The 25,097-nt window shown below is 40.4% G+C and overlaps 2 protein-coding genes and 1 long non-coding RNA gene across 18 annotated transcripts; 2 read left to right on the top strand and 1 right to left on the bottom strand.

Moving 5' to 3' along the window:
* Nucleotides 1–3,134: 3,134 nt before the first annotated feature.
* LOC127761705 (protein CYTOKININ-RESPONSIVE GATA TRANSCRIPTION FACTOR 1) lies at nt 3,135–5,227 on the top strand. Its single transcript, XM_052286028.1, has 3 exons — nt 3,135–3,636; nt 3,781–4,161; nt 4,363–5,227. Exons 1-3 carry the CDS (start codon nt 3,427–3,429, stop codon nt 4,816–4,818), a joined length of 1,047 nt encoding a protein of 348 aa, XP_052141988.1. The 5' UTR covers nt 3,135–3,426; the 3' UTR covers nt 4,819–5,227.
* Nucleotides 5,228–15,739: 10,512 nt separating this feature from the next.
* On the top strand, nt 15,740–21,832 carry LOC127763034 (uncharacterized). 16 transcript variants are annotated; one of them, XR_008015644.1, is made up of 6 exons: nt 15,740–16,173; nt 16,320–16,374; nt 16,679–16,706; nt 16,834–21,151; nt 21,301–21,449; nt 21,528–21,832. It is a non-coding gene; the product is annotated as an uncharacterized LOC127763034 (long non-coding RNA). The 16 variants fall into 16 exon arrangements; XR_008015643.1 differs by having other exon boundaries at nt 16,593–16,706; nt 17,087–21,151; XR_008015642.1 differs by lacking the exon at nt 16,679–16,706 and having other exon boundaries at nt 17,087–21,151.
* An 890-nt stretch (nt 21,833–22,722) lies between these two features.
* LOC127763033 (cytokinin dehydrogenase 7) lies at nt 22,723–24,858 on the bottom strand. Its single transcript, XM_052287605.1, has 3 exons — nt 24,279–24,858; nt 23,738–24,144; nt 22,723–23,617 (listed from the first exon to the last, which is right to left on the bottom strand). The coding sequence occupies exons 1-3, from the start codon at nt 24,856–24,858 to the stop codon at nt 23,030–23,032; spliced, it is 1,575 nt and encodes a 524-aa protein (XP_052143565.1). The 3' UTR covers nt 22,723–23,029.
* Between the last annotated feature and the right edge of the window lie 239 nt (nt 24,859–25,097).

The following is a 25,097-nucleotide window of genomic DNA, read 5'->3' as shown; positions in this document are numbered from 1 at the left end:
GAAAATTATCTGATATAATTTCGTATGATACTATGATTAATTTCGTACTGCCGGTGTTAGCTCTTGGCTAGAGGCAAAACTACCCCTGTTACATTTGCTTCTGCCGCTAAATCCAAAAACCATGCTTGCATATGGGCCTGGGGCCCTTGGCGCAGGAAGTGTCTCATTGCCTGCTCATGTCTTAATGTTTCTTTGTCTCCAGTGCGTGTGTGACTGTGTGAGAGAGAAAACCAGAGAGAGAGAGAGAGGGATGGCTAATGGCTTCTTCATGCAAACCTATCTATTAGAGCCACTGCACTGATTCTTCACCCGATTTTACACAGGCAGGCCTCCCTGCTGAATGGCTCCAGCTTTTGTTCAACCGATCTGTCGTTTATACTACAGTGCTGGGAAACGTGCATGTACTGCATGTACTAACAGATGCATGGCATGTGAGAGTTAGTTAACTAGGTAGTAGCCCTAGCTAGCTACTCCATCTATTCCACGAAAACCAACCTAGGATAAGATGTGATTTTTTTTAGTACAATGAATCTGGACATACCTCTGTTTAGATTCATTGTACTAGAAAACGTTACATCTCATTTTAAATTGGTTTTTTATGGGATGGAGGGAGTAGATGTGATCATGTCACAATATACAGTTATTTACATAGGTTCGCAGTCAATGATTGCTGATTAGACTATTAGTCGTGCAATTAATTATTAGTTACTCGAATGTGCTCGTGCAGTAGCAGGATTTGGATGGTGTAGGGTAGGTTTTGCCAGCTGATCTACAAGCTACTTGCATGTAAACTTTCATGTAGTTCATACAGGGAACGCATTTATATATATTCCCGTAAAAACAACTCCTTCATGTGATGCTAATTAAATCTATGCATCTTCGAACTAATAATAATAATAATAATAATAATAATAATAATAATAATAATAATAATAATAATAATAATAATAATAATGTGCACGACTTGTTTGTTTGATCATACATTTCTTACTCAACTTGCAGTGAGGTTTTGATTTTGCTGGTAATTAGCTACGCCTAGTCACAAAAGGCAATAATGTGGCTATAGGCATATTTATAAGTTTCAGATTTGGCACACTAAATTTTTTTTGACGCAAGAAGGTAGAGCATGCCCTACCTTATAGTCATTTCATTAAGAGAAATGAGGTTTATAGGTTACAAGTTATGAGTGTAGCAGAGGGGGTACAGGGAGCAGAAAAAAGGGAAAACAGGAAAAACAAAATAGACAAAACAAAAGAGAAGAATAGAAAACAGGGGGCTGGATTTACAGGGGTATATACAAAGTAGTGTCACAAAGACAGCCCTGCACACCAGGAGAATTGGTACACTTAATTGATGTGTGGATGGCTTTCAAAAGTGCTTTCACAAAATAATATGTCAATATTTAATATATTTTATGAATAGAGCATTAAGGTTGTATTGGGACCATGCTGACATGCATCCAAAATGTCACTATAACCAGAGAGAGTATTTAGTACATAATTTATTGATAAATTAATTTTGGAGCCAAACAAGGGAGATTAAACTCCCTCTGTTCTTAAAATAATAAATGTTTTCAAAAGTGTGATCAATTTTGTAAAAGAAGGTTAATTTGTTGTATGAACACGGAATCACTTGTTTTGCGGGACATACTTTTTCTTTTTTTGGGGGGTTTATATTGGTGTATTAGAGAACATGTCGATATCTCTTTTTTTTTTGTTAAGAAACACAGTATAAATGCAAGCGCCCATAACGCACGTACAGTCACCCTGTGAACGCACATTTCTTGAGATTGACGAAGGCAGAGCACCTCAGAAAGACTGGGCCGACATTTCTTGAGATTGACGAAGTCACCACATATGCCTTATTGTTGATGGGTACATCGCCTACCACTGAAAGAATAATAAGCCGTTGCGAACACCGTGTCAAATCTAGTTTTTGAACTTGGGTGGGCTGGTTCCACCACAAAGAACCTAACCAGTTGAGCTACTCTCACTTCGCGATATCTAATATTACAAGTTAATCTTTGAATTGGAAGCAAATTTGGTCAAATATATCCCAACTGATACTCTTAAATTAATAATATTACTCGAAATCAAAAGCTATAGATATAATTGTTGAATTTCCCTGGTTTAGTGAAATTCTATGCCTTGTTTTCTCTTTGATCGTGTTTTTGAGGAAATCATGACGCCTATTGTACTTCCAATACCACATATATATAGGAGTGGATTCTAAACTCTCGAGGGGATTATCCCTTGTTATTTACATATCATTCAAATGATTATGAAAAAAATCAACTAGATAGATTAATATGTGATAGATCACTCCACAAACATACAAATTAAAATTCAACTTTTACAAGTTGCAACAAAAAAACAAACTAAACTATGGCTAGTTAACGTGTATTCATAGTCAAATTTATTTTTTACGTTACAACTTATAGAAATTAAATTTGATCTTGCATGATTGTGGAGTGATTTACCATATAATAATCTATCTTGTTAATTTTTTTATTTTTTTTCATAACCATTTAGATGGCGTGCAAATAATGAGGGGTGTCTCCTTGAGAGTTTAGAATATATGTATGTATGTCTGTTTGTTTCACAGTCGAAACCCACAGATCCAAACACTTTATATATGCAGAGCGTGCCATGCAATATTTCATTAGGAAATTAATATTACCTACATTAAGGTACTAAGCTGTTTATACATGGGAAATATATGTCTAGTGCCATTGTGCAAACATATACTCTATCATGGGTGCTAATTAATTTGCTTACTCGTCACATGAGCCGTTGGATGAGATTTTGGAACATATATATAGTGCATGATGTATGCAACGCTGCAATCATCCTGCATCACGGTCTTGAGATAACAGGCAAAATACTTTTGTAGAAAACGATGAATACTGCTGCGCCTGGTAGGGCACACGCTGCTACTGCCTGCAGCTGCATGCATGAGATCTTAATTGGTTGTTGTTTTGGAATGAATGTTTTGCATGTTGTACAGTGCGCAGTGTGTTTTTTTTCCCCCACTGTTTGCCTTTGGTTTTCCTGTGCTAACTGTGTTCGCCCTCTTTCTCAGGAAAGGGATCACACACATGGCATCCTTCTAAATCTTCCTAGGCCCGAGCTGGAGAGGGATTGATGGCAGCTCTTGGCTCCTCTTGCTTCCCTTTTATTAAAAGGACATGCCTCTCTCCACTGTCCATGATCATCCCCTGGGCCCTTGTAAATTGCCCCTCCAACAGCAGATCCTCCGGCCCCTAGGCAACCACACTACTCTCCTCTCCACATCTCTATCTTCCTTATATGCAATATCCCTGATACAGTTGTTTGTACTGCCTGAAGCTACACCAATATAATTCCCAGATCTCCTCAGCTAAGCTATAGCTTCTCTCCCATCTCGTTCCTCCTCCTCCTCTCTGATATGTCTACTATCTACATGAGCCAGCTACCTGCTACTCTCCCTCTAATGGAGGGGGATCAGGATCAGGGGCTCTACCCAGCCTTCCATAGAGCAAAGGACCCTCCTATCTTGTTCCCTTTCATGATCGACAGCGCCGTCGAGCACCAAGGGCAAAGCTATGGAGATCAGGGCTTGAGGAGGCAGCAGGTTTTGGGTGAATCCAATCAACAGGTGAGGGGATCGATCACATACATGTGTAGAACAAGCTAGCTACTTATACACATGTAGATCAGTGCTTCTTTCTTAGTATATATGCTGCTTGCCCTAATAGTTTTAGCTTATACTCTTCTTTTTCTCTTTTTTTTGCTCTTGCAGTTCAATGATCACATGATGATGGGCGGATCAGATGTCTTCCTCACACCGTCTCCGTTCCGACCAACCATCCAAAGCATCGGCAGCGACATGATCCAGCGATCATCTTATGATCCATACGATATCGAGAGTAACAACAAGCAGCATGCCAATGGATCAACCAGCAAGTGGATGTCGACGCCGCCAATGAAGATGAGGATCATAAGGAAGGGGGCGGCAACCGATCCTGAGGGCGGGGCGGTGAGAAAGCCAAGGAGAAGAGCACAAGCGCACCAGGATGAGAGCCAGCAACAACTGCAGCAAGCTTTGGGTGTCGTTAGAGTGTGCTCGGACTGCAACACCACCAAGACCCCCTTGTGGAGAAGTGGTCCTTGTGGCCCCAAGGTGAGATTTACATGCTATTACACCCCTATTAACAACTGCCCAAACTCATGTGTTGATCTGTCTGTCTGGGTGCTAGTATATGCTACCTTACTATGTGCATTTTCTCTTTGTTTTGTTACACCAGATCATCATGCATCTGTTAAAGATTGTTGATTTGCTTGGTTTAAATTGTGTGTTGTGCTATATATGCATATGGTGCAGTCCCTTTGCAACGCGTGTGGCATCAGGCAAAGGAAGGCGCGGCGGGCGATGGCCGCTGCTGCCAACGGCGGAGCGGCGGTGGCGCCGGCAAAGAGCGTGGCCGCGGCGCCGGTGAACAATAAGCCGGCGGCGAAGAAGGAGAAGAGGGCGGCGGACGTCGACCGGTCGCTGCCGTTCAAGAAACGGTGCAAGATGGTCGATCACGTTGCTGCTGCCGTCGCTGCCACCAAGCCCACGGCTGCTGGAGAAGTAGTGGCCGCCGCTCCGAAGAAGGACCAAGATCACGTCATCGTCGTCGGTGGCGAGAACGCCGCCGCCACCTCCAAGCCGGCACAGAACCCGATATCCAAGGCGGCCGCCGCCTCTCCGGCGTTCTTCCACGGCCTCCCTCGCGACGAGATCACCGACGCCGCTATGCTGCTCATGACCCTATCCTGTGGCCTCGTCCACAGCTAGCTAGCTAGCTGATCAAAACTAGCTAGCTACTAGTACCGTTAATTTGATGAGGGCAACAACCAGAGTACTATGTACCACTACTAGCAATATTTTGTGTGTGCCTTGTGATCTTTTGTTGTTTTGTGTTGTTGAGGAGATCACTAGATCAGGATGAAGGAGAGAAAGTGATCACATGTCTAAGGACGAAATAAGCGAGAACAAACTCGCTAGCTAGCTACTAGCCGGGATCAGGATTATATTTACTATCAGCTGAGTGATTAGCTTGAGGTTTTTTTTTATTACCCCCTACTGCTGCTAATTAATCAAGCCACTTTTGTATCATGTTTCTTAGTTCTTTCTTCTTGTATCTGTTATGTTTGGAGCTAATAATAATATGGAGATTGGAGAGAATCGGATGTAGTGAAACTAGCAGATCGTTCTGTAGGTGTACTTCTACTATTCATTGGGTGTCGTTCATGGATGCATGACTTGTTCTTGCTGTTACATATGTCAGCTAGCTTATGTATATATATGATCTCTGTCAGTTGTCAAAAGCTGGCCTTCTCACTTTTTTTGGGAAACAAACATTCTCTATCGTGTCAGCTATATATGCATGCATGTGTGTGGCAGTGGGGCTAGTCCATAGTGAACCCTTTGATTTTGGAAATGTGTGTCCTATATATACTATAGTACATACAAACTTTTGCTACAATTACAATACGTCCATACATAGATGTCTGATGGACAATATACAATACCAGCTACCATATTAGCTGTAGGTACGTGTTATTTACATCAATGTATTCAAACAATATCGTTTGATAACAATAAGTTAATCCAGAAAGTAGCAATTGCTTGTGTGTTCAGTTTCTAATTAACCAACATGACGAACAGATGTGTAACGTTTTCAGTAAAAAAGACATGCCTTAAAATATCTATATATTACTAGTAAACAACAATGAAACAAATTAAACATATATCCGCTCGGATGCAAAAAAAGAAAAAAGAAGTGAAAAAGATGATGAAACAAATTAAACATATATCCGCTCGGATGAAAAAAGAAAAAAGAAGTGAAAAAGATTGGTAGCTAGGGAAAATACAAAAAAGTCATGTATCAGGCCGTATGAAGTTATGGTTTTTTTATAAGAATGCAAGAATGTTCAAATTGTTTGGAGTTTACACAAGAAAAACACAAGAAATTAAAGGCACAAAGAAATATTATATATGCACATGCAAGTGAGAGCAATGTAGGATTTTAGTGAAATCATGTGTGACGGCTGCTGGTTCCGTCTCTTTAAATGTATGTTAAAAGGCAGATTTGAGGGTATATGTGGTGCTGCGTGTGTAATTGTGTACGGGTGTCTACGTCTGCGTGTATAAGAATAAAAAGATACATACAACGCAAAACGAATATAATTTTGTAAGACAAAAGGTAGAGCTAGCTCATGCACCCTGAATGGCTGAAGAAGAATTAATCCTATTTTTCTTTACTTAACTGCATGCATAAACAATTCATTAATTACTTTCATGCACAAGCTTAGTCTAGCTAATATACCGTACCGAACTACTACGCATATATGTAGGAGTACCGTACCTTGCGTGCCCGGATCAGTAAAAGCTAAAAGCAGCCCTGAGTAAAAGTTATTCCCTCCATTTCACAATGTAAGTCATTTTAACATTTCTCACATTTATAGTGATATTAATGAATCTAGATATATATATTTATTTAGATTCATTAATACCAATATGAATGTGGGAAATGCTAGAATGACTTATATTGTGAAACGGAGGAAGTAATAGTCTCTGTTTTAAAATATAGCAACTAAAACTGGTTAAAATTTATTTTAGTCAAAATTTGTTGAACTGTACACAATATATTTCATTCAGTTTTATATTGTTATGTTTTGAGACGAGAATAGTAGCATGCATGACAGCTCATGCAGCAGAAGGGACAGTATAGGAGTCGGACACTGCCGGCAAAGTGCCAGGAGTATCCTGCAACATGCACACATGTACGTACGATACTGTAAACTGCACGCATGATAATACGATATTTTGTTTGTTTGTTTTTTGTCTGTTACGGAGTACAACAATATCGTATTAACCGTATCGAGCTTAGTACAGTACCAGTTCTGTGAAATAACAGCACTGGTTATTGTATAATTTTTGCCATTTTATTATAATGTGTGTAATTGATTTTTATTTTCTAGGTGTTTCACATGCACGGACTACATGAAACCCCACATGCATTGTCGCGGAAGTTCTATATGATAATAAGTAGAAATAATATTTAAGATAGCTAAACGGCATAAGCTTATATAAGTTGACGTGGTTTACAAGAATTTAACTAGCATGATGATCCAAATATAAAAAATAAGATGGTGTGTCTTTATGAGAGAGAAAAACATTCGGACCATAAATTAATCATTTAAAGGCCAAAAATAATTAAGGTGATATGGCTTGATGAGATAAGAAATAAATAACATTAATTAAGTGATGATGAACTATATAGGTATGATATTTTAAAAAAATGATGAAGATATATATTGAAATCACTACTAAAAAACACAAATAGATGCTGGTTGGAAACCCCACATATGCCGGTCAGAGAAGGCGACACTGCTGAGAGAAATCAAAGGGGTCAGTTCTAGAACTGGCACCTTTGAGGTCTCAAGAATCCAAAAAGAAAGTGGCTCGTGCATCACCTCGAATCGAGCTGATGCATCGAGCATCTCCCCTTCACCCCGACTAGATCAAAGAACACATGAACATCAACAACATCCAAGAACACATGAATATGAACATCAAGAACAAGACGCTAACGCTTCAATGGACTACTGCCTGACGAGGATACACACGGGGCCGACGTCCTACTCCACCCTTGCCACGGTTGCCGGATGAAGAGGAGAAGAGGAGGAGGGGCGAGCCTCCTTCTCTCCTCCCGTTGTAGCCGTCGCCGCCTCCCCTCCCACCATCGGAGGCCGCCACCGCCTTTCCTCCCGCTGGATCTAGCGGAGGGGAGGGCGCGGCCGTCGCCACCCCCTCCCGTCGGATCTAGCAGATGGGAGGGTGCGACCGCCACCTCCGCTAGGCTGCCGCCCACCGCCACGCGAGACACACACGCACACACACAGAGAGAGAAGTATGGGAGAGAAAGAGACCGAGGCAAGTGTGGGCGAGTGGATAAGGTCGGGTACTCGGTTTGCCGGTTTGGCTAGGTTTGGTATAGGTGTCGTTTTTTAAAAAATGACACATATAATATATTATATTTAAGGCATCGTGTTTTTTAGAAAATGGCACATACTCCTCCATACTCGTAAAGGAAGTCGTTTAGGACAATGTTTAAGTCAAACCTTGGAAATATAAATCATAAATAACTCTCAAGTTATTGACTTTGAAAATGTAAAAATTATATGTATATATTTGTCTTGAAAAATACTTTCATAAAAGTATACATATATCACTTTTAAATAAATATTTTTATAGAAACAAGAATTTAAAGTTGTGTTTTGGAGACCGTGTCGCTGTTCTAAACGACTTCCTTTACGAGTACGGAGGAAGTATAAATGTTGTCAGCCCGCGAAGGTGTAAAAAGCACTATAGGTGTCGGTTTTAGATGTTTCGTGTGACTTGTATATGCCTTTCTGTAGTAGTGAATATTATGTGAATATAGGTATATGATATTGTAAACAATGATGAAGATATATATTGAAATATTATATGAATTATGTGGGATGATGATTTAAATATATGCTTGTATTTTAAAGCTCTAAAATTTAATAAATTATATAAATAATATAGCATGCTTCCATGAGGTTTAAAATGTAATTATTATTAGTGAATGATGATGTGACATATGTACGTGTTGAGTTATAGGATATAGTGTTTTGTAATTGTTTTGTAACTTTATAGGTAGATAGGATTAGACATGTTTTGGCAAGACTAATTAAGAGAGGTTTGCTTTATCAAATTTTGGTCCAATTCGTCTCATTTGACCATAATCGAAGTCCAACCTCGCACCAAATAGATTAGTAACTGTATACAATATGTATTGCAAACTTCAATTAAATAGGCATATGTAAGAAGTACGTTCAATAGACTTGATAAGGGCTGTTTATATTTACGGTTAATTATTTTTTCAGTGATATATGACGTAATTATGGATAGCGAGATATCCGTGATGACTTTGACAATCTCAATATATGCTAGCTCCGTTTTTCGGAGGTGCTCATAGAGATATTGTATACGTGTGTGTTTATAGAGGGTGAGTGTGCATGTGTGTTGTGAGCGTTTGTGTTTGTACCGTGTTTCTCAAAACAAAAAATTAATCTTAAACAAATCTAATTAATTAAGGGAAGAATTAATTTCTCCAACAAAAACCAGTATCCCACCTTTCTCTTCGCGGCTTTACGGTAGTGTAAAAAAACAAAAGAAAAAAGATCTTTTGGTGGTTCACGGACGAGGGCGCTGCCCACCAGCCACGCAGCGCAGCATCCAATGCAGGCAACTCTAGCGAAACTGCAAAAGTTTACCACACAACAAATTAAAAAGGGTCCTTTTAACTCTGGACAATCTGTAAACACGTAGTGGATTTGACATCATGGATTAGTACTACCCAGATACCTACCCAATGCATGCTAAGCCAACCTATGTTGATTTTGGCGACACAAATAATGATACTAAAAAAATTATTCACAGGGAAGAAATCATATCGGAAGTACCAACAAAAAGCAAAGATAAGATGAGCTAGAGATGCGATGTGGCGAAGGGAAAAAGATGAGTATGTGATTGTGTGGTTTTTCGACCGGCTGGGGTGGCATCTTGGCAGCAGCAGGGGCCCCAAATGGCTGCATCTTGGCATTTCATGCTTAGCCAGCCGGGGCCCGGACAGGGCATTGTAGTTGAAGACCAAACATACCAACCAGATGAGGTCCTCTGCAGTACTACACTACTACTACGCTTTACCCGTGATACTGCTCGCTGATACGTAGGTCACCACACCGATAATAATAACGTAGAGAATTGATATTAACTATCAACGTATGTATAAATAGTATAACTAGAATATATATATATATATGTACCATGTAACGATTGTTGGGAGATTAGTAGAAATCACATATAATGAACACAGAGAAGAGTCATGTATAGTTTGTGGGGTCTTGCGGTATTTGTATATTCTTAGAAAAACATATAGAAAAACATAAGTGCGCAGAAAAGATTTTACATTGTGTTCTTCTCTTCCTAAATCTTAGATCTAGGCCAAATAGACCACATGGTAAATTAGCAGAATGAGGGCCGGTGCTGGTGGCCTGATCCGAGCATCATACACTACTAGAAAAACCATTTTTTCTACGTGGTAAAAAATGGTCTATGGTGCCAAAAAATTCTCGCCCCCCGTCCCCCATTCTGCAGACAGACCTATGATGCCAAAAAATATACCCGCCAAGGAAAGAAGAAAAGGATCTCGTCTACGGAAATCGTTTTTATAATAGTGATATAGGATTTGAAAACAAACGACACAATTTGTAGCCAATCCAATCCTAAAATTATTTAATGCATCTTATAAGATAGTAATTGGGTGATACCTTGTGCTTTACTATGAAATGAATGAATATATATGCTAAATATTATAGAAATGGTAAATGTTAAAATATTATGAAAAATAATGTAAGAAAGATGATTTAACATACTTATATATATGTTCAACTATATAATATGATATTTTAAATGTGTCGTGGTTGCATGTGAATTAAGATGCTTTGTATAGTAATTGCTAGTACATAATGATGCAGTATATTTGCATGTTGCGCTTTACCTTCTAATAATTGGTACAATGGATACCATCTATATAGAAGTTACATATATAGGTATAGTAATTAGCAAAAGATCGTGTTGAGCTACAATGCCAATTTACCATTTTATCACACTTAACCTTCCATAGTATTTTTTGGCTTCTTTAATTTACACTGAACAATATTTTCCTTCTTTATGTTTCCTTTTTTACTCTTTATACAAATATGTTTATTTTTTTAGAACCATAACAATATAACCTGTGAAAAATACTTCTAATTTCTCTATGAAAGTTTCCATTCAGTTATAAATCCTGATTTTTGAATCAATCCCAATTGCTTCTAACCTATGCAAATAGTGATAAAAAATTTCAAGAAAAATCTAAGGCATGAGGTATATATAATGCTCCCTATCATATCTCATATATTTTCAATTTAAAATATGCCATATGTAAAAAGAGAAAAATATACAAATATCATGAGGGAGTAAAGTGAGATCATTTTTAATAGCTTAGTGGACAAAAAGATTTGAGGTTAAGTGGTCTACCAACTAGACGAGACTAAATGGTTATGAATGATTACCATCGATCATTCGAACATGGCTAGTACGTAGTAGGGACCTTACCTGATACTGTACAAGCCAGGGGTACGCCATGAGCATGTCAGAAACTTGTGTATCCATGCATTTGGACATTTTGTTTTGTACCTTTTGATGCCTTCATCCCACATGGCAATATCAATATACCACCCTTTATTTCTCTACAAGAACTGAGAAGTACCACTAGCTAGTACCTATACCCTCCTCTCCTAAATGTAAATATTTTTAGCAGCCCATCTTTTGGCGTACAGCTGATTATAAGTCCTAACACTTATTACCGATAAGAAAATAACTTTTGAGTAAACCTTTTACACATATATATTGTTCTTAACGACTTAAAACGTCGTTAAAATCAATGCTGGTAAACAAATTGCGACTAAAACCATTAAATTAAGTTTTAAATTTTAAATACTTATACTGTGTTGAATCCTATAAATGCTTACTACTAAAAAGCAGAGTGTCCATCCTCTCCTCTCCACGTGGTGCACACGTCGCGTGAAGTGTAACCACTGCCTCCCCATAAAAACAAAATTAAGAAATTAAGATTGGTTAATGAAATAGATTGGATGATCCAATGCTTTAAACTTGATCCACAGTCCTGGCCTATCCTGGGTTGGGTCAGATGGGCCCATTGCAATGTACGGAATATTGGACTAGTTGTTTTCATATGAAAAAGAAACTACTCCCGGTCAGAAAAGGGGAGTAGTTTCTTTTGGAGGGTGCGGAATATTGGATCTGTTTTCATATGGATAGATGTCGTTTTAAATAGATTTTGGCTAAATCTTGAAATTATACTCACTAATATAAAAAAGAATAAATGTGGAAATAACATTAGTATATCTATAAAAAAAATACTCTCTTGCGGCTATTTTTAATAATTTGATTATTTTACAAGTGATTAAAAAATCTAATGATAAAGCATGTACATTTCTTATTATGACGGCCCTTTAAACTACAAGTAAAATAGAGCTAATATTATTATTTTAGAGAGGAAATTTTTTACGAGGTTTTAAAAGAGGATATTGTATACTACTAAATACTTAAGTGCAATGCAGATGTATTAATTATTTTTGTGATACACAGTACACATAATTTTCTTTTAAGATATATAATTACACCACACATAAGCTAGCAGCTCAGCCGGAAGTTCCTTCCACTTGATAAGGTAACACAGTCTCATGTTAGTTTTCTTTTTTTTTTTCATCTTTTAGTGTGAATATACCGTGATATTTACAAGAAAGACAGTAAAGTTTGGAGGGATGCGGCTGATGTTTGGTTCGTTTGATTCTTTGGTTAATGGATGTGGGATTTTGGTGCGATGAGAATGACGATTGAGGGAACCCTCCTTAATATAAGGGGCTGAGAGTTGAAAGACAATTCCTTCTTTGCATTATCCAAATAAATTTTAACCGTATATTTCTTTTTCCTTGAGATCTTATCTCTATTTAATCTGTCTACCAATTCCCACCACTTCTATATGTCAAACAAAATACCGGGACTTGAAAAAAAATCAAATATTCATGCTAATCTTACTATTAGTTCGCTATCTAACAACAAAATGGCGGGGGTATATCCACATGTGGATATAGAGGCTGAATTTTTATCCATTATATAAAAAAAAGACTCCCACTACTCATCTCTTTTTTCTGATTAAGATATATATTTTATCTTGGTTTCTATTAGCATATTTTTTATACTGCTAAACGGTACATTTCGTATGAAATTTTTCTATAAAAGTTGCTTTAAAATAATAGATAAATCTATTTCTTAAGTTTTTAATAATCAAAACTTAATTAATAATGCACTAATTTTTTTCTGTCAACTTTTTCTATCGTTTATCTTCAGTAGAAACAAATGCCACCTTAGAGAGTTGCCAAGCATGTCGCTCCTCTGACGTAAAGTCATAGGTTACGTCAGAGGAGACTCATCCATTCACCTGCCGTCCTTCAACTTTACGTCGAGTGTGTATGGCATTCCTAATCCCCAAAACCAAAAATCTTCACCCCTCAAATGTTTAAAACCGTGCAATCAACGTCATATGATAGTATATATGAGTGGTTTCACTGACGTGGCATCCTCAGCAATCTAGGCCCACATGTAAGTGAGAAAAAAATGTGGGACCCGCATACCTTCTTTCCACCATTTACTTCTTTTTTAAAAATTTTCTTCTTCTTCTATGTTCCTTTTTCTCTTCTTTGTTTTCTCTTTGCGCGCCAGCGGGCGGCGGAGTGGAGCGGAGTGGCGGCGGCGACGGCGGGAGAAGAGGGGAGGAGGCCAGCCAGAGAAGGGGGGGGGAGAGGCTGGCGGGAGAGGCTGGCGGGAGAGGGGGGGAGGTTGCGGGCTGTGCCGGCGGGAGAGGGGGAAGAGGCGACTGCTGCTCTCGCTCGCCGCCGCCGCCTCTCACGGAGCTTATCCTTTTGCACGTCGTCGCCGTGGTAGATTCCCAACAGCAGCGGCTGAAGAAGGAAAGAGAATAATAGAAAAGAGAAAAGAGAAGGAAAAATGAAGATGTGAACCCTACATTTTTTTTTCTCACTTACATGTGGGTTCCATATACTTTTTTTTAATCATTTCTTGCTGACTAGGATGCCACATCAGTAAAATCGGGCATCTATACTGCTATCGGACCTAAATTGAACTGTTTTGTATAGTTTAGGGACGAAAATTTCTAGAACTGAGGATAAGTGATGTCAAACAAACTCGGTGTAAAATTGAGGGATGGTAGGTGAACTTACTCCTTCCAAGGATTAATTGTTAAGGCTAGGCTAAGAAGATGGGCTGAAATTAAGGCCCATGTAGCCCATGTAGGATTGATATAGTTGATGCCTTATTACCTTATTACATCTGCCTATTCTAGAATGAGTTGTTTAATTGTAAAAAAAGACGGCGTAACAGAAAATATGAGCACCAAACACAAACTATATATATATATTATATAATTCCTCTTACATTGACATATAGAACCTATAGACTCAAGTTGAATCGTTGACCCTACAGCACCACATATGAAAAATGTTGTATTAGTAAAATGCAAGAAAGGAATTTGAAAAGCCACTCCAACACCAAATCCAGTTAAGCTTTCTTTTTCAAAAGATTAAACTACACAGAATGATTTCTTGATCTTTCTCAAAAGTCAAAACTACACGGAATGATTTCAAACAGCCTTAGTTTGTTCCCTTTGAATCGTTTCATTAACGTGTGTGTAACATTACAAGCCTTGCTAAACAAAAGGAAACCTAAAAAAAAATAACGTGGCAACTACAACCTACAGCATCCTCCTAATTGAATCAACCATATCCAGATTTTTTTTTTCTACATATATCTTCTAAGAACAAGTTGCAATCCCTCTTCTAGAGTTCTTTGGGTTTTATCAGCATTTCAGCTTCTCACAAGCAACTTAATTTGCTTTTCACCCTCCGTTACCTCAAAACTAAATCCCTGAACACCTGATCATATCATATCATATCATATTAGGGTATGTTTGGTTTACGGTCAAGGTAGGATGGGATATGGCGGTCCATATTTTGCTGGATATGGCGATCCGGTTTTTTGTTTGGTAGAGTGGATATGGCGATCCAATTTTTTGTTTGGTTGTAGGGATAAAGGTGGATTTGGTGATCCAATTTTCTGTTTGGTTGGAGTGAGTAGGTTGGATTTGTAGGTGTGGTCACCTCTCACTTAAATTCTCTAGCAATTTTACACCACTACCTCTCCATATTATAAATACACATAGAAAAAAAGAAAAAAAGAAAAAAGAAAAAGGAAAAAAACATTAGATCTGGGGCTCCTCCTCACTGCCGCCGCCGCCTCCTCCCGCCGGCGACCGCTGCTCGCCTCCTCCCGCCGCCACCTTCTCCCGTCGGCCGCCTCCTCCCGCCGGCCGCAGGCGCCGCCGCCTCCCGCCGACGCGGCTCTCGGTGCCCGCGTCGTCGTCGTCGTCGGGTCTGCGTCGTCGTCGTCACCGGCAGGCGTCTCCGAGCTCGCGCCTCCTCCCGCCAGCGGCGACCTACTCCCGCTGGCCGCCTCCTCCCGCCAGCCGCCGCCTCCCGCCGACGTGGCTATCGCCGCCCGCACCGTCGTCGTCGTCGTCGTCGCCGGTTCGCATCGTCGTCTCCGCCAGCATCTCCGAGCTCGTCGCCTCCTCCCGTCGCCATCGTCCCTCTTCCTGTTGCCGTGCCAGCGCCGGCCGCCGCGCCCGCATCCCGCTCGCGACCGCCTCCCTCGCTCGCCCGGGCGCTCGGGCGGCTGGATCCGGGCAAATCGGCCGGATCCCCCCATCCAGCATCTGGGGGGAATATTCCTCCCCGGGCCGCCCCATCCAACCCCTGCCCAGCAACCAAACACCTAAAAAAAATGGACGGCCATGTCCTATCCACCCATATCCCTCCATCCAAACATATCCTTAGATCCTTAGTTTTCGTAACCCACTACCGGTGAACCACCGGGCAGCTAGCCTTTGCTACAGGGTAACAGTACCAGCGGATGCATGCACCGTGTGATCTCGCCGTCTCGGTTCCATCCGGCCGTCCATCAACATGCTTGGCTCCGAAAGACACTCTCGGAGAGAGTCTCTCCCATTCCCCATTTCCCCAATCCCCACCCGTGCTACTCCCAAATCTCCAATCCCCATCCTAAAATCCTCGCCACCTCCGTCCCAAAAATCTTCGCTGCCGGCCGCCACAGCAGTCTTCCCACGGAGCAAGCATCCAGCGCTACAGCCGCCTTGTCGCTGAGCCAGCCAGCCACCGTTGTAGCCTCCTCGCCTTACTTGTCGGCGACCCAGTGCCGCTTCGTCGTCGTCGAGCCAGCGGTGCCGCTCCCTTCCGTTGGAGCTACTGTCCTGTGCCACCTCCCTGCGGAGCCGACCGCCGCCGCCGTCTTCTCGTGGAGCCACCGGCTACCACTGCCACCAACCCATCTCGTCCATGGCCATCTCCTCGCTTCTCGTGGCTGCTGCTCATCGGCTCCTCCACGCCTCTCCAGTTGGTACTGCCATCCTCTACTACTCTGTATGCACTGATGCTTATTAGGTTCATTTTATTTTCCTCATATTGTTGATTTGCATAATTGTTCCTTTCTCAGTACTTATTTCACTGGTCAGATTAGCTTTGCTTTGCTCTTTATGCATGCAGGTGCACATGATACATTCTGGTCTAGGATATCAATGTTCCTCTTCCATTGCTACAGGTATGATTCCTACTAATTTCCATGAATATTTCTTTTGATATGTTTGCTACCTGTACAATCGGCCTAAAATGCAAACAACAATCAGGTTTTCCTATTTCTTTCATAATACATGATTTCCCGTTGTTTCAGAGATGCACGATAGTTTTATATATCTCGCTAGGATTCCATTTGTTTAGCAGCCATATGTGGTTATAGCTTTTTCTTTTTTTTTTACACAGCAAAATTGCATGTACAGAGAGATATTGGCCTGATTATTTCCCCTATGTAATTGTACCATGTGCCCATGTATCTGTGGTTACTGCAGGATGCCACAAAACAATGCACCATGGAAGGTAAACTTATAAAAAATCGTTGTGCTGTTTCTCCGATTGCACATGTCCTATCTGTGCTTGCATAGTAATAATTAGTTATCGCTTTGGTATACATAAGTTCGATGATTGTTTTTTCTACCTGCTTCAGTGTTCCTAATTGGCTTCATGGTGATACAAATGAGAAGAATGAAGTGCTCATTCAAGCTGGAAAATAATTTACTATTTCATAGATAATCTTGATGTTTAGTACAAAAGACACAATTCAACTTGATTGCAACCGCTTGCTGTAGTATGATGCCATGATTGCTTATATTACGAGGCCTATGTATGGGTTGTCAGGTTCATGGTCTTCAGTAAGTGATATATTTGTTGAACTGCATGTGTAACACCTTGCTTTGTAGGTTCCATGGCTTTGCATATGCTTTTGTAGCATTTATGGGATGATGAGGGCCTTCATTTGTACGAATATACATAAGTTGATGGCATTTCTTCATTTTGCATTGTACAAACTATGCTGTTATGTACAAATGAGGCCATATGAATAGTTCATCACCATGAGGCTTCAATTCATAATAACCAGCAAGGTAATAATTAAATTTGTTCTAGCATTTCCGCATTTTCTTTCAGTAACTGATGTTTATCAACAAGGGAGTAAACTACCATGAGTCTTCCAAGTTCTTCTCTCTGAAGAAAAGAACACATTTATCCACGGTAACACCATTTGTAATTATGAGCACAAGTTATATTCAAATTATTTTAGTAATTGTTTAATTTCTTTGGGATAGCTCAGTTATTAATTTTTAAAAAAGGATGAATGTCATGTGTACATCCCCGCTGTTTATCCAGTGAATGGTCATAATGCATATGTTGACTTTACGTAAAGATACTTAACACTGTTATTGGCTCATCATTTAGATTCCTGCAATCTTAATAGTTCCCTTTGTCAGGCTCCAGAGTATTGTATTATTCTAATTTACATATATACTCATTTAGTTGCAAGCGTACAATACGCTTTGTTTATCAACTATTCCATTGGATTTGTAGAGCTACATTTGAAATAGAGGATTTCTACAGCTACATATGCACATTCTCCTATACTCTTGCATATTGATTTCAACCGTTTCTAGAAACGAATTGCCGCAATCTAACCATTTTAGGTCAGTTTGGTCTTCTCAAAGTTTTTTTTTTAAAAAATAGCCCTTAAAAAAGAGGCCAGCTTAGTTAAACAATGTGTTAACCTATGGGCTACTCCATACCATAACAATACATGTAAATATCACTTGCATACAATATAGTCAAAATTATGTTAATATTTTACAATTTGTTGTCAATCCATCACAATCAAGTGCACTTGGAACTGTGGAAGTAACTGAAGTTCCATTTCGGTGGTGGCCTTTGGATAAGAAACTTTCAGCCTCATCTATGGATGGTTTTCATAAGGCCAATTTATACGCAAAACAGCTTTCTTTGGTTTATCTGCTGGCCAATTGGTCACAAAATAGTTTGGGGGTGGATTGACCAGAGCCTTCAACACGGTTGTATGTGGTTGTAAATGGCGCAACGGGCATGTGTGCTACAGAGCTTGCGGTTGCAAATGATGTAATCGTTTAAAAGTTTGGTAAATTAGCTATGGCCAAAAACTTTGTTATGGTATTCAATGATGTTATCTATCTATTATATACTAAAAGTCCATTAAACTTCCTACAAACGCTCTCATGCCGCCACATGGCGCTCTAATAAAATAGAAAAAATCTTAGAAATTCTGAGAAAAAGAAAAAAAAAGACTAGCCATCGATTTTCATTTAAGTTGGTGGACCCAGTAGTTTACACCGTTAGATTAGATCATTATAAATAGTAATATATCCCTCCTAATTTACCATGTAATACTTACCTAAAAATAATGGCCGGAATAAGCCAAGAAGGCATATACGTATGTACGAGTTAGATAGAAAAAACATACTGCATGTATACGTACGTACTACGTACTACTGGAACTTCCTCTGTATTTTTTAAAAAACATTGCCAACGTTAAATATTTAGTGAAACTACAGAAAGAAAACAACAATTTTAAACTAGATTTTTCTATTATACTTCCTCTGGATTTTTTTTATTTTCGTTATGATGATCAACGTCAAATATTTAATGAAGGTGGTAGCATAAGAAAAATATATTACTTCATAAAACATACCCAACCAAAAATAGATCTATAATATAATATAAAATATCAAATTAACATATCATTTCACACTACAATTGTCGAGTATAGATATATTTTATTTACATCAATGGGCCTACATTGATAGTTCAAGATGAAATAGTGAGTAATTAAAATATTACTTGGGACATATTGTCAGAAACTCAAATAAAAAAATGTATTGTTTAAAAATATGTCGCATTTTTTCTCGCAAAACACAGTTAGGATTTTAGCCGTTAATGACTCAATTAATCTACGCTTTTGATTTGTACATATTTAGTAATAAATTTAAGGTTGAGTTCTAAAGTGTTTATCAGATTGGCTCTCCCTCATTTATCTTGAGCATGTTCTTTGAACTGCGTGTTTTGCAAATATTTTCTATAATTTTTTTTAAAAAAAATATATTTTAATGTTTGTAATATTTAATACTTAATTAATATTGCGTTGATGACCTACATTGTTTTTCGTGCCCTGCATAAGCTCAACCAATGAGATAGAATGTAGCCTAAGTAGGAGATAAATTAGATTATTTACTATAAAATTTAAAATTAAATAATCAAGTTAACTACATTATTAAAAAAATTCATTACTTTGCATCATATATATTTAAGAAAAAAGAAAATAAGTTTTGTTGTCTCCTTGCTATTTCTTAGCTATTAAAATAAAATAAAAACAATCGACAATGTTGGATTTTTTTTTTAGAAACGCAGCACGCGCACACCCTACCCTTTTGAGTACCTCCAAAAGACTGAGCCGACACATTTTGAGACTGATGATGTCACCACGGGCGTCTCGCTGTCGACGAGTACGTCACCTACCACTGAAAAAATAATTAATCGTAACTGCGAACACCCGTGTCAAGTCTAGGACTTGAACATGGGCATGTTTCACCAAAAGAAACCTAACCAATTGAGACACGCTCACTTCGCAATAACGTTGGATATTAAAATAACCATAATTTTTAAGCTACATTACTGGAATACTTATATGCCTTTTAGACCGGTGAACTATTAGTTATAGCTGTTAGATCTATCTTATATAAAAGTTAAGCATGTATTCATGGTACATGATATTTCCAAATATTACGGTGCAATTATATTTCGTCATTATCGTATTCATGTTAGGTTGCATGGAGCCTCTCACCCCCCTTACTTGAAATTTTGATAGATGGATCATCTCTCAAGCTACATCAATCGTATTAGCCTATATAAACCCATACATTTAGTGGAGCTTCATGTCCCACCCAATTCATCCCTTAATGAACTATTATACTACCTCCATATTTTAATGTATGACACCGTTGACTTTTTGTCTAACGTTTGACCATTCGTCTTATTCAAAAAATTTATGTAATTATCATTTATTTTATTACGACTTGATTCGTCATTGAATGTTCTTTAAGCATGACATAAATATTTTCATATTTGTACAAAAAAATTTGAATAAAACGAATGGTCAAACGTTGGTCGAAAAGTCAATGGCGTCATACATTAAAATACGGAGGGAGTAATAGATACGCATTTACTTTCGTTTACATATTTTCTAAAAAAAAAGTCTACTTTATTTTCGAATGATAAAGAAGATTATAAATAATTGCCTATAGATATTATTTAAATATGATATTACTAATAGGTTAGAAACTTATTAAGCAATTAATGCTGATGAAAACAATTTAATATTTCGCGGCAGATGTTCTCCGTTTAATTTTTCGCTCTTATACTTATCTCAAACATAGCGTACGATGTATGCCCGCACGAACGCGCGGGCTACCTTCCTAGTTCAGTATAAAGTTTGATGCAAATATTTTGAAAGGTTGAAGCTTAATATGAATCAGAGAAACCTTTTCCGCTTACCTCATATTTTTTTAATATATATATTTATATTTGTTATGCCCGCGGCAACGTGCGGGGTCCGGCTAGTTAAACCTTTAGTTTTCCTGCCCACAGTAACACCCTACGCGAGAACGCTGCATTCTGCTACAGGGTAACAGTTCCATGCCATGCGTGAGCCGTTGGATCTTTGACAGCTGGTATGATCTGGCCGTCCGCCTGCTTGCTTGTGCATCCTCATCCACTCGTCTCCCCAATCCCCATCCCTCCTGATCCCCAATCCCCAATCGATCAATCCCCACTTCCCCAGCGCCATTCGGGGCTGCGGCGAAGAGGGCCCAACCCCATGGTGGGCACCTAGCAGATGACTCCATCCGCGCTAGCGGTGACCTCTCATCTCCTATTGGTTCAGCGCCTAACGGCCGCTGCCTCCTCTTCCGCAGGTATCACGGTGCCTGCACCTGTTACTTTCCTCTTGTGCCTTTCGCATTTAGCTTTTGGTTCGATTCCCCATTCCTTGCACTGCTCCAAGCCTCTAACCTGGAGTTTTACCTCTTGAAAATGCAGGTAATAACATGTCTGTGATTTTTAGGTGTTTTTCAGGAACATCAAACTTATGTATGCTTTTGTTATGCTCGATGAAATGGTTGAATCAGCTATACATAATTTGTCAGCTCGCTGCCACACTATGCTCCAGCAAAGGCGCAAGTTGATCCAATTTCCATCTGCATCTGGTCCTTGGTATGTCTGCCTACATCTCCTTAGGGTAATCATAATTATCAATTTCTCACTGTTACCTAACTTTTGTTTGCACTGCAGGTCTCTGATCAGTTATCAATTTGCAAGAGTGCTTGATTTTCCCAGTTCCGATACCGGACAATCTTCCTTGCTATGACAACTAAGATGTTCTTTCTGTACATCTATGTTCTCCCACTGTACTTTAGTTCGTTGTTAGTTGAGTTAGATTCAGTGTGAAGCAAATAGACCCGACTCTCTGTAAAGTTAGTATTGTATATGATTTCCTGTTTTTAGGGCATTCAGCAAGTGCTTATGGTTAAGAACTACACTACATTACAAAGTTGCCAAGAAAATGCAAGGTGACAATATCTTGTGGCCATCAAAAATTGAGATTTTCAGTGACTGTCAATTTTTTCTTGTGTTCTACAGTGTGCTACATTGCTCAGGACTGCCTCAGGTAAATAGAAAACTATAATATAGCGCAATATCGTCTTCTGTTTCCCATGAGGCCATGACTGTTTTCTGCATGATCTGCTGCTACCTACCGGGCAAGCACTGGTGTTATGTTTTGGACTGACCATCTGTAAATCTATTTAAGCTTTAGTATGTACTAAAAGAGAGGATTCTTCAGCGGTGTTTTACTGTACGTCTGTATTAATATATTTCTTTGTGCATAGCATTTCAGGCCGGGGACAGGCTGCCCAGGACGAGTGGAAATAATAATGTAATATTTGCCAGGTATTACTTCCTACTCTTACTTCTATTCTACGCTTCTCACTTCATTTCAGTTGAAGCCATCAAGACATTGTCCAGACTGAAATCATATATTGTTATTATCCAGTAGATTATCAAGATTACTGTCTGTTTTAGTTCAAGAATGGGTTGTTAAGTGGGATGTTCCCTGAATTAGCAGAACTGGATGGTAGCTGACAGATTCGATAAAGTTCAATACTCTAATCAAAACTGGATATGGACATCATTTAGATCAAGATGCTTTCTAGGTTCAGGAGATCAAGCTGGGTGAGAACATCAGAGTATAATGGTTGTGATGATGAGAGCACCATAGTATGGTGGATAGGGCTAGGTGAGGTTTGTGCAATTCATTCTACGATGCATATCTTGCAGTTGGGAGTCATGATCTTTCTTTCAAATAAGTATCATTGCTTATCGCAAAAAAAAAAAATGCAGTGTTTATTGCCAAATCCTGACATGAAAAGGGTGAAGATAATTTTGGTAATATAGTTGTAAGCAACATAGTGAGAAGCACTTTATTAAGTTAAAAGGATTGCTCTACATTGGATTGAGTTTGATGTTAGAATTTTGTACCAATCTTTCTCTGTTAAAATTCCCATCCTCATTGGCTAATAAAAAGAAGATAGTCTGATTTGGGACAGTGATCTATGTATGAGAAGGTCAATCAGATTTCTAATGTTGGTACATTTGATTCAAACTATTTGCAATTATACATGGTATATGTAACGCTTATGTCTACGTGTGGGCTATGTTTGCACCCGCAGCAACGCGCGGGGTACCAGCTAGTTATCTATACTCCTCTCCCTACCTCAAAATTATCATTTGACCGGCTACATAGACGCCACCACCATTGATGCTGGTGATGAGAAAATCCTCTGCCCTGGTGACAGTATCCTGTGTGGGTCATACTTCGCCTTTAGATCGGCAACCCTGCTCCACTTAGCACCGAAATGGCGTTGCCACCCATCTTGTGATGCGTAATGTGGCAGATACTGCTTGCACTCGATGTCCTCATTATTGCAGAATGCCAACACCGCCTCGTTCTCTTTCTCTAGGCGTTCCACATCACCAATAACTGCCGCAGAACGGAGCAACCCCACAGCGTAGAACACGTCATCGTCGCTGGCCACTGCCATCATTCGGTCATCCCACATATTCGTATTCATGGGGTACATGAGGATGACGCCAACAGGGTTGGCACCAGCGAAGACACCCTTAAACACACCAGCATCAAAGTCAAGGATGCGTGATCGAGGGACGAAGAGGTTTAGCCATGGGTGCGGAACATCCCACATGCCGATCGATCGGAGCACCCTTTCTTCCTCCCTCACACGATCAAGGAATTGCACGTATCTCACATCCTTTGTGAACACGAAGCCTTCCTCAAAGCTTAGCTGCCCTAGTATTGACTCCAATTTCTGCAAGGAAACCAATACATTGATCATTAACAAAATATCCATTATTTCCTTTGAGGCCATAGATAACAATAGTACTTTTACATTGTATCTACTGAACACAAATGGATCATAATTGTATACCTGATCCATAGTGGTGCTGGTTGACTCATTGTAATACATGGCGCCTTCGATTACGTAGATCACTCCTGACACAGACTTCGAGGCAAGTCCAGCAAGCCTGCCAATATCGCTGCTAGAGAAGAAGGGCGTCGACTTGGGACCCTCGGTGAGTGTCCGGTTGAGCTGGACTTGTCCTTCGACGTAGTCGAAGCCGGCTTCGCTAGCCCGTTTTGATATAAGCAGCTCCTGGTCTTTAGTGAACGTGGCCACATCCGAGTAGGCGAGCCGGACCCATCGCACCCGCTTCGGAGCCGGCATGAGCCCAATGCGAGCCCGGGTTATGATCCCAAACTGGCCCAGCCCACCCAGCACCGCGAAGAACAGGTCCGAGTCCTTGTCCCTAGAGCACGTCACCATATCACCCGTTCCTGCATTAATCATTGTTAACATTGTTCATTAGCCGCTTAATCATTTGATTAATGTTGTTAACAATGTTCAGTAGTACAAGTTAATTAGATTGCTAATTAAAGGGGATGATGAGTTGTATTAGTTAGTAAATTACCTGTGATGACGTCGAGCTCGAGCACGTTGGCGATCTGCGGGCCGTGCCGGAACGCCTGGCCGCCGATGCCGGCGTTGGAGAGCGTGCCGGCGACGGTGATGCGGAGGTAGTCCGTCCACACGCGCGGCGCCAGGCCGTGTTCCAGCGTCGCGCGGAGGACGTCGGCCCACAGCTGCTCGCCGCCGGCGTCCACGTACGGCGCCGCGCCCGCGGACACGTTGACGCGGCCGCGGCGCGACGCCAGCGCGCGCATGTCGACCACGACGCCGCCCGGGGCGAGCGACTGCCCGCGGGCGGAGTGGCCCTGCCCGCGCGGCGCCACGGGGAACGGCGACGGCGACGACGCCGAGAACCGGACGAGCTCCGCGATGTCGGCCGGCGTGGCCGGGTGGAGCACCGCCTCCGGCGCGGCGGCCACGATGCGGCCGAAGTCCGACGACGCCCTCGCCGTCGAGTTGCGGTCGACGCGGAGCTTCGAGGCGACACTGAGCGCGAAGAGATCGCCGGGAAGCCCACCGGAGACGAGGACGGACAGGCAGCTCGCCATGATCATGAACGCGATCGAACACCTTGCAGCCATCTCTCCGAAATGCAATCGGATTAGCGAACTGAACACTGCAACTCAGATGCTTTGCTGCTCAGCTCAGGTGATGGACTGATTAGAGAAAGAGATGATTAGCTTGTGTGTGTTGTGTTGGGTCAAAACTCCATGACATTTATATAGGTAGCATTTTGGCCTTACAAACGTTGACAAATGTAGGTAGTGCACAGCATTGCATTGATTTATTGCTAGTATTCTGATGGATTGACTTCTGAGAG

Source organism: Oryza glaberrima, chromosome 2, assembly GCF_000147395.1.
Source record: "Oryza glaberrima chromosome 2, OglaRS2, whole genome shotgun sequence".
NCBI lineage: Eukaryota > Viridiplantae > Streptophyta > Magnoliopsida > Poales > Poaceae > Oryza > Oryza glaberrima.
This window is presented reverse-complemented; position numbering and strand designations above follow the sequence as displayed.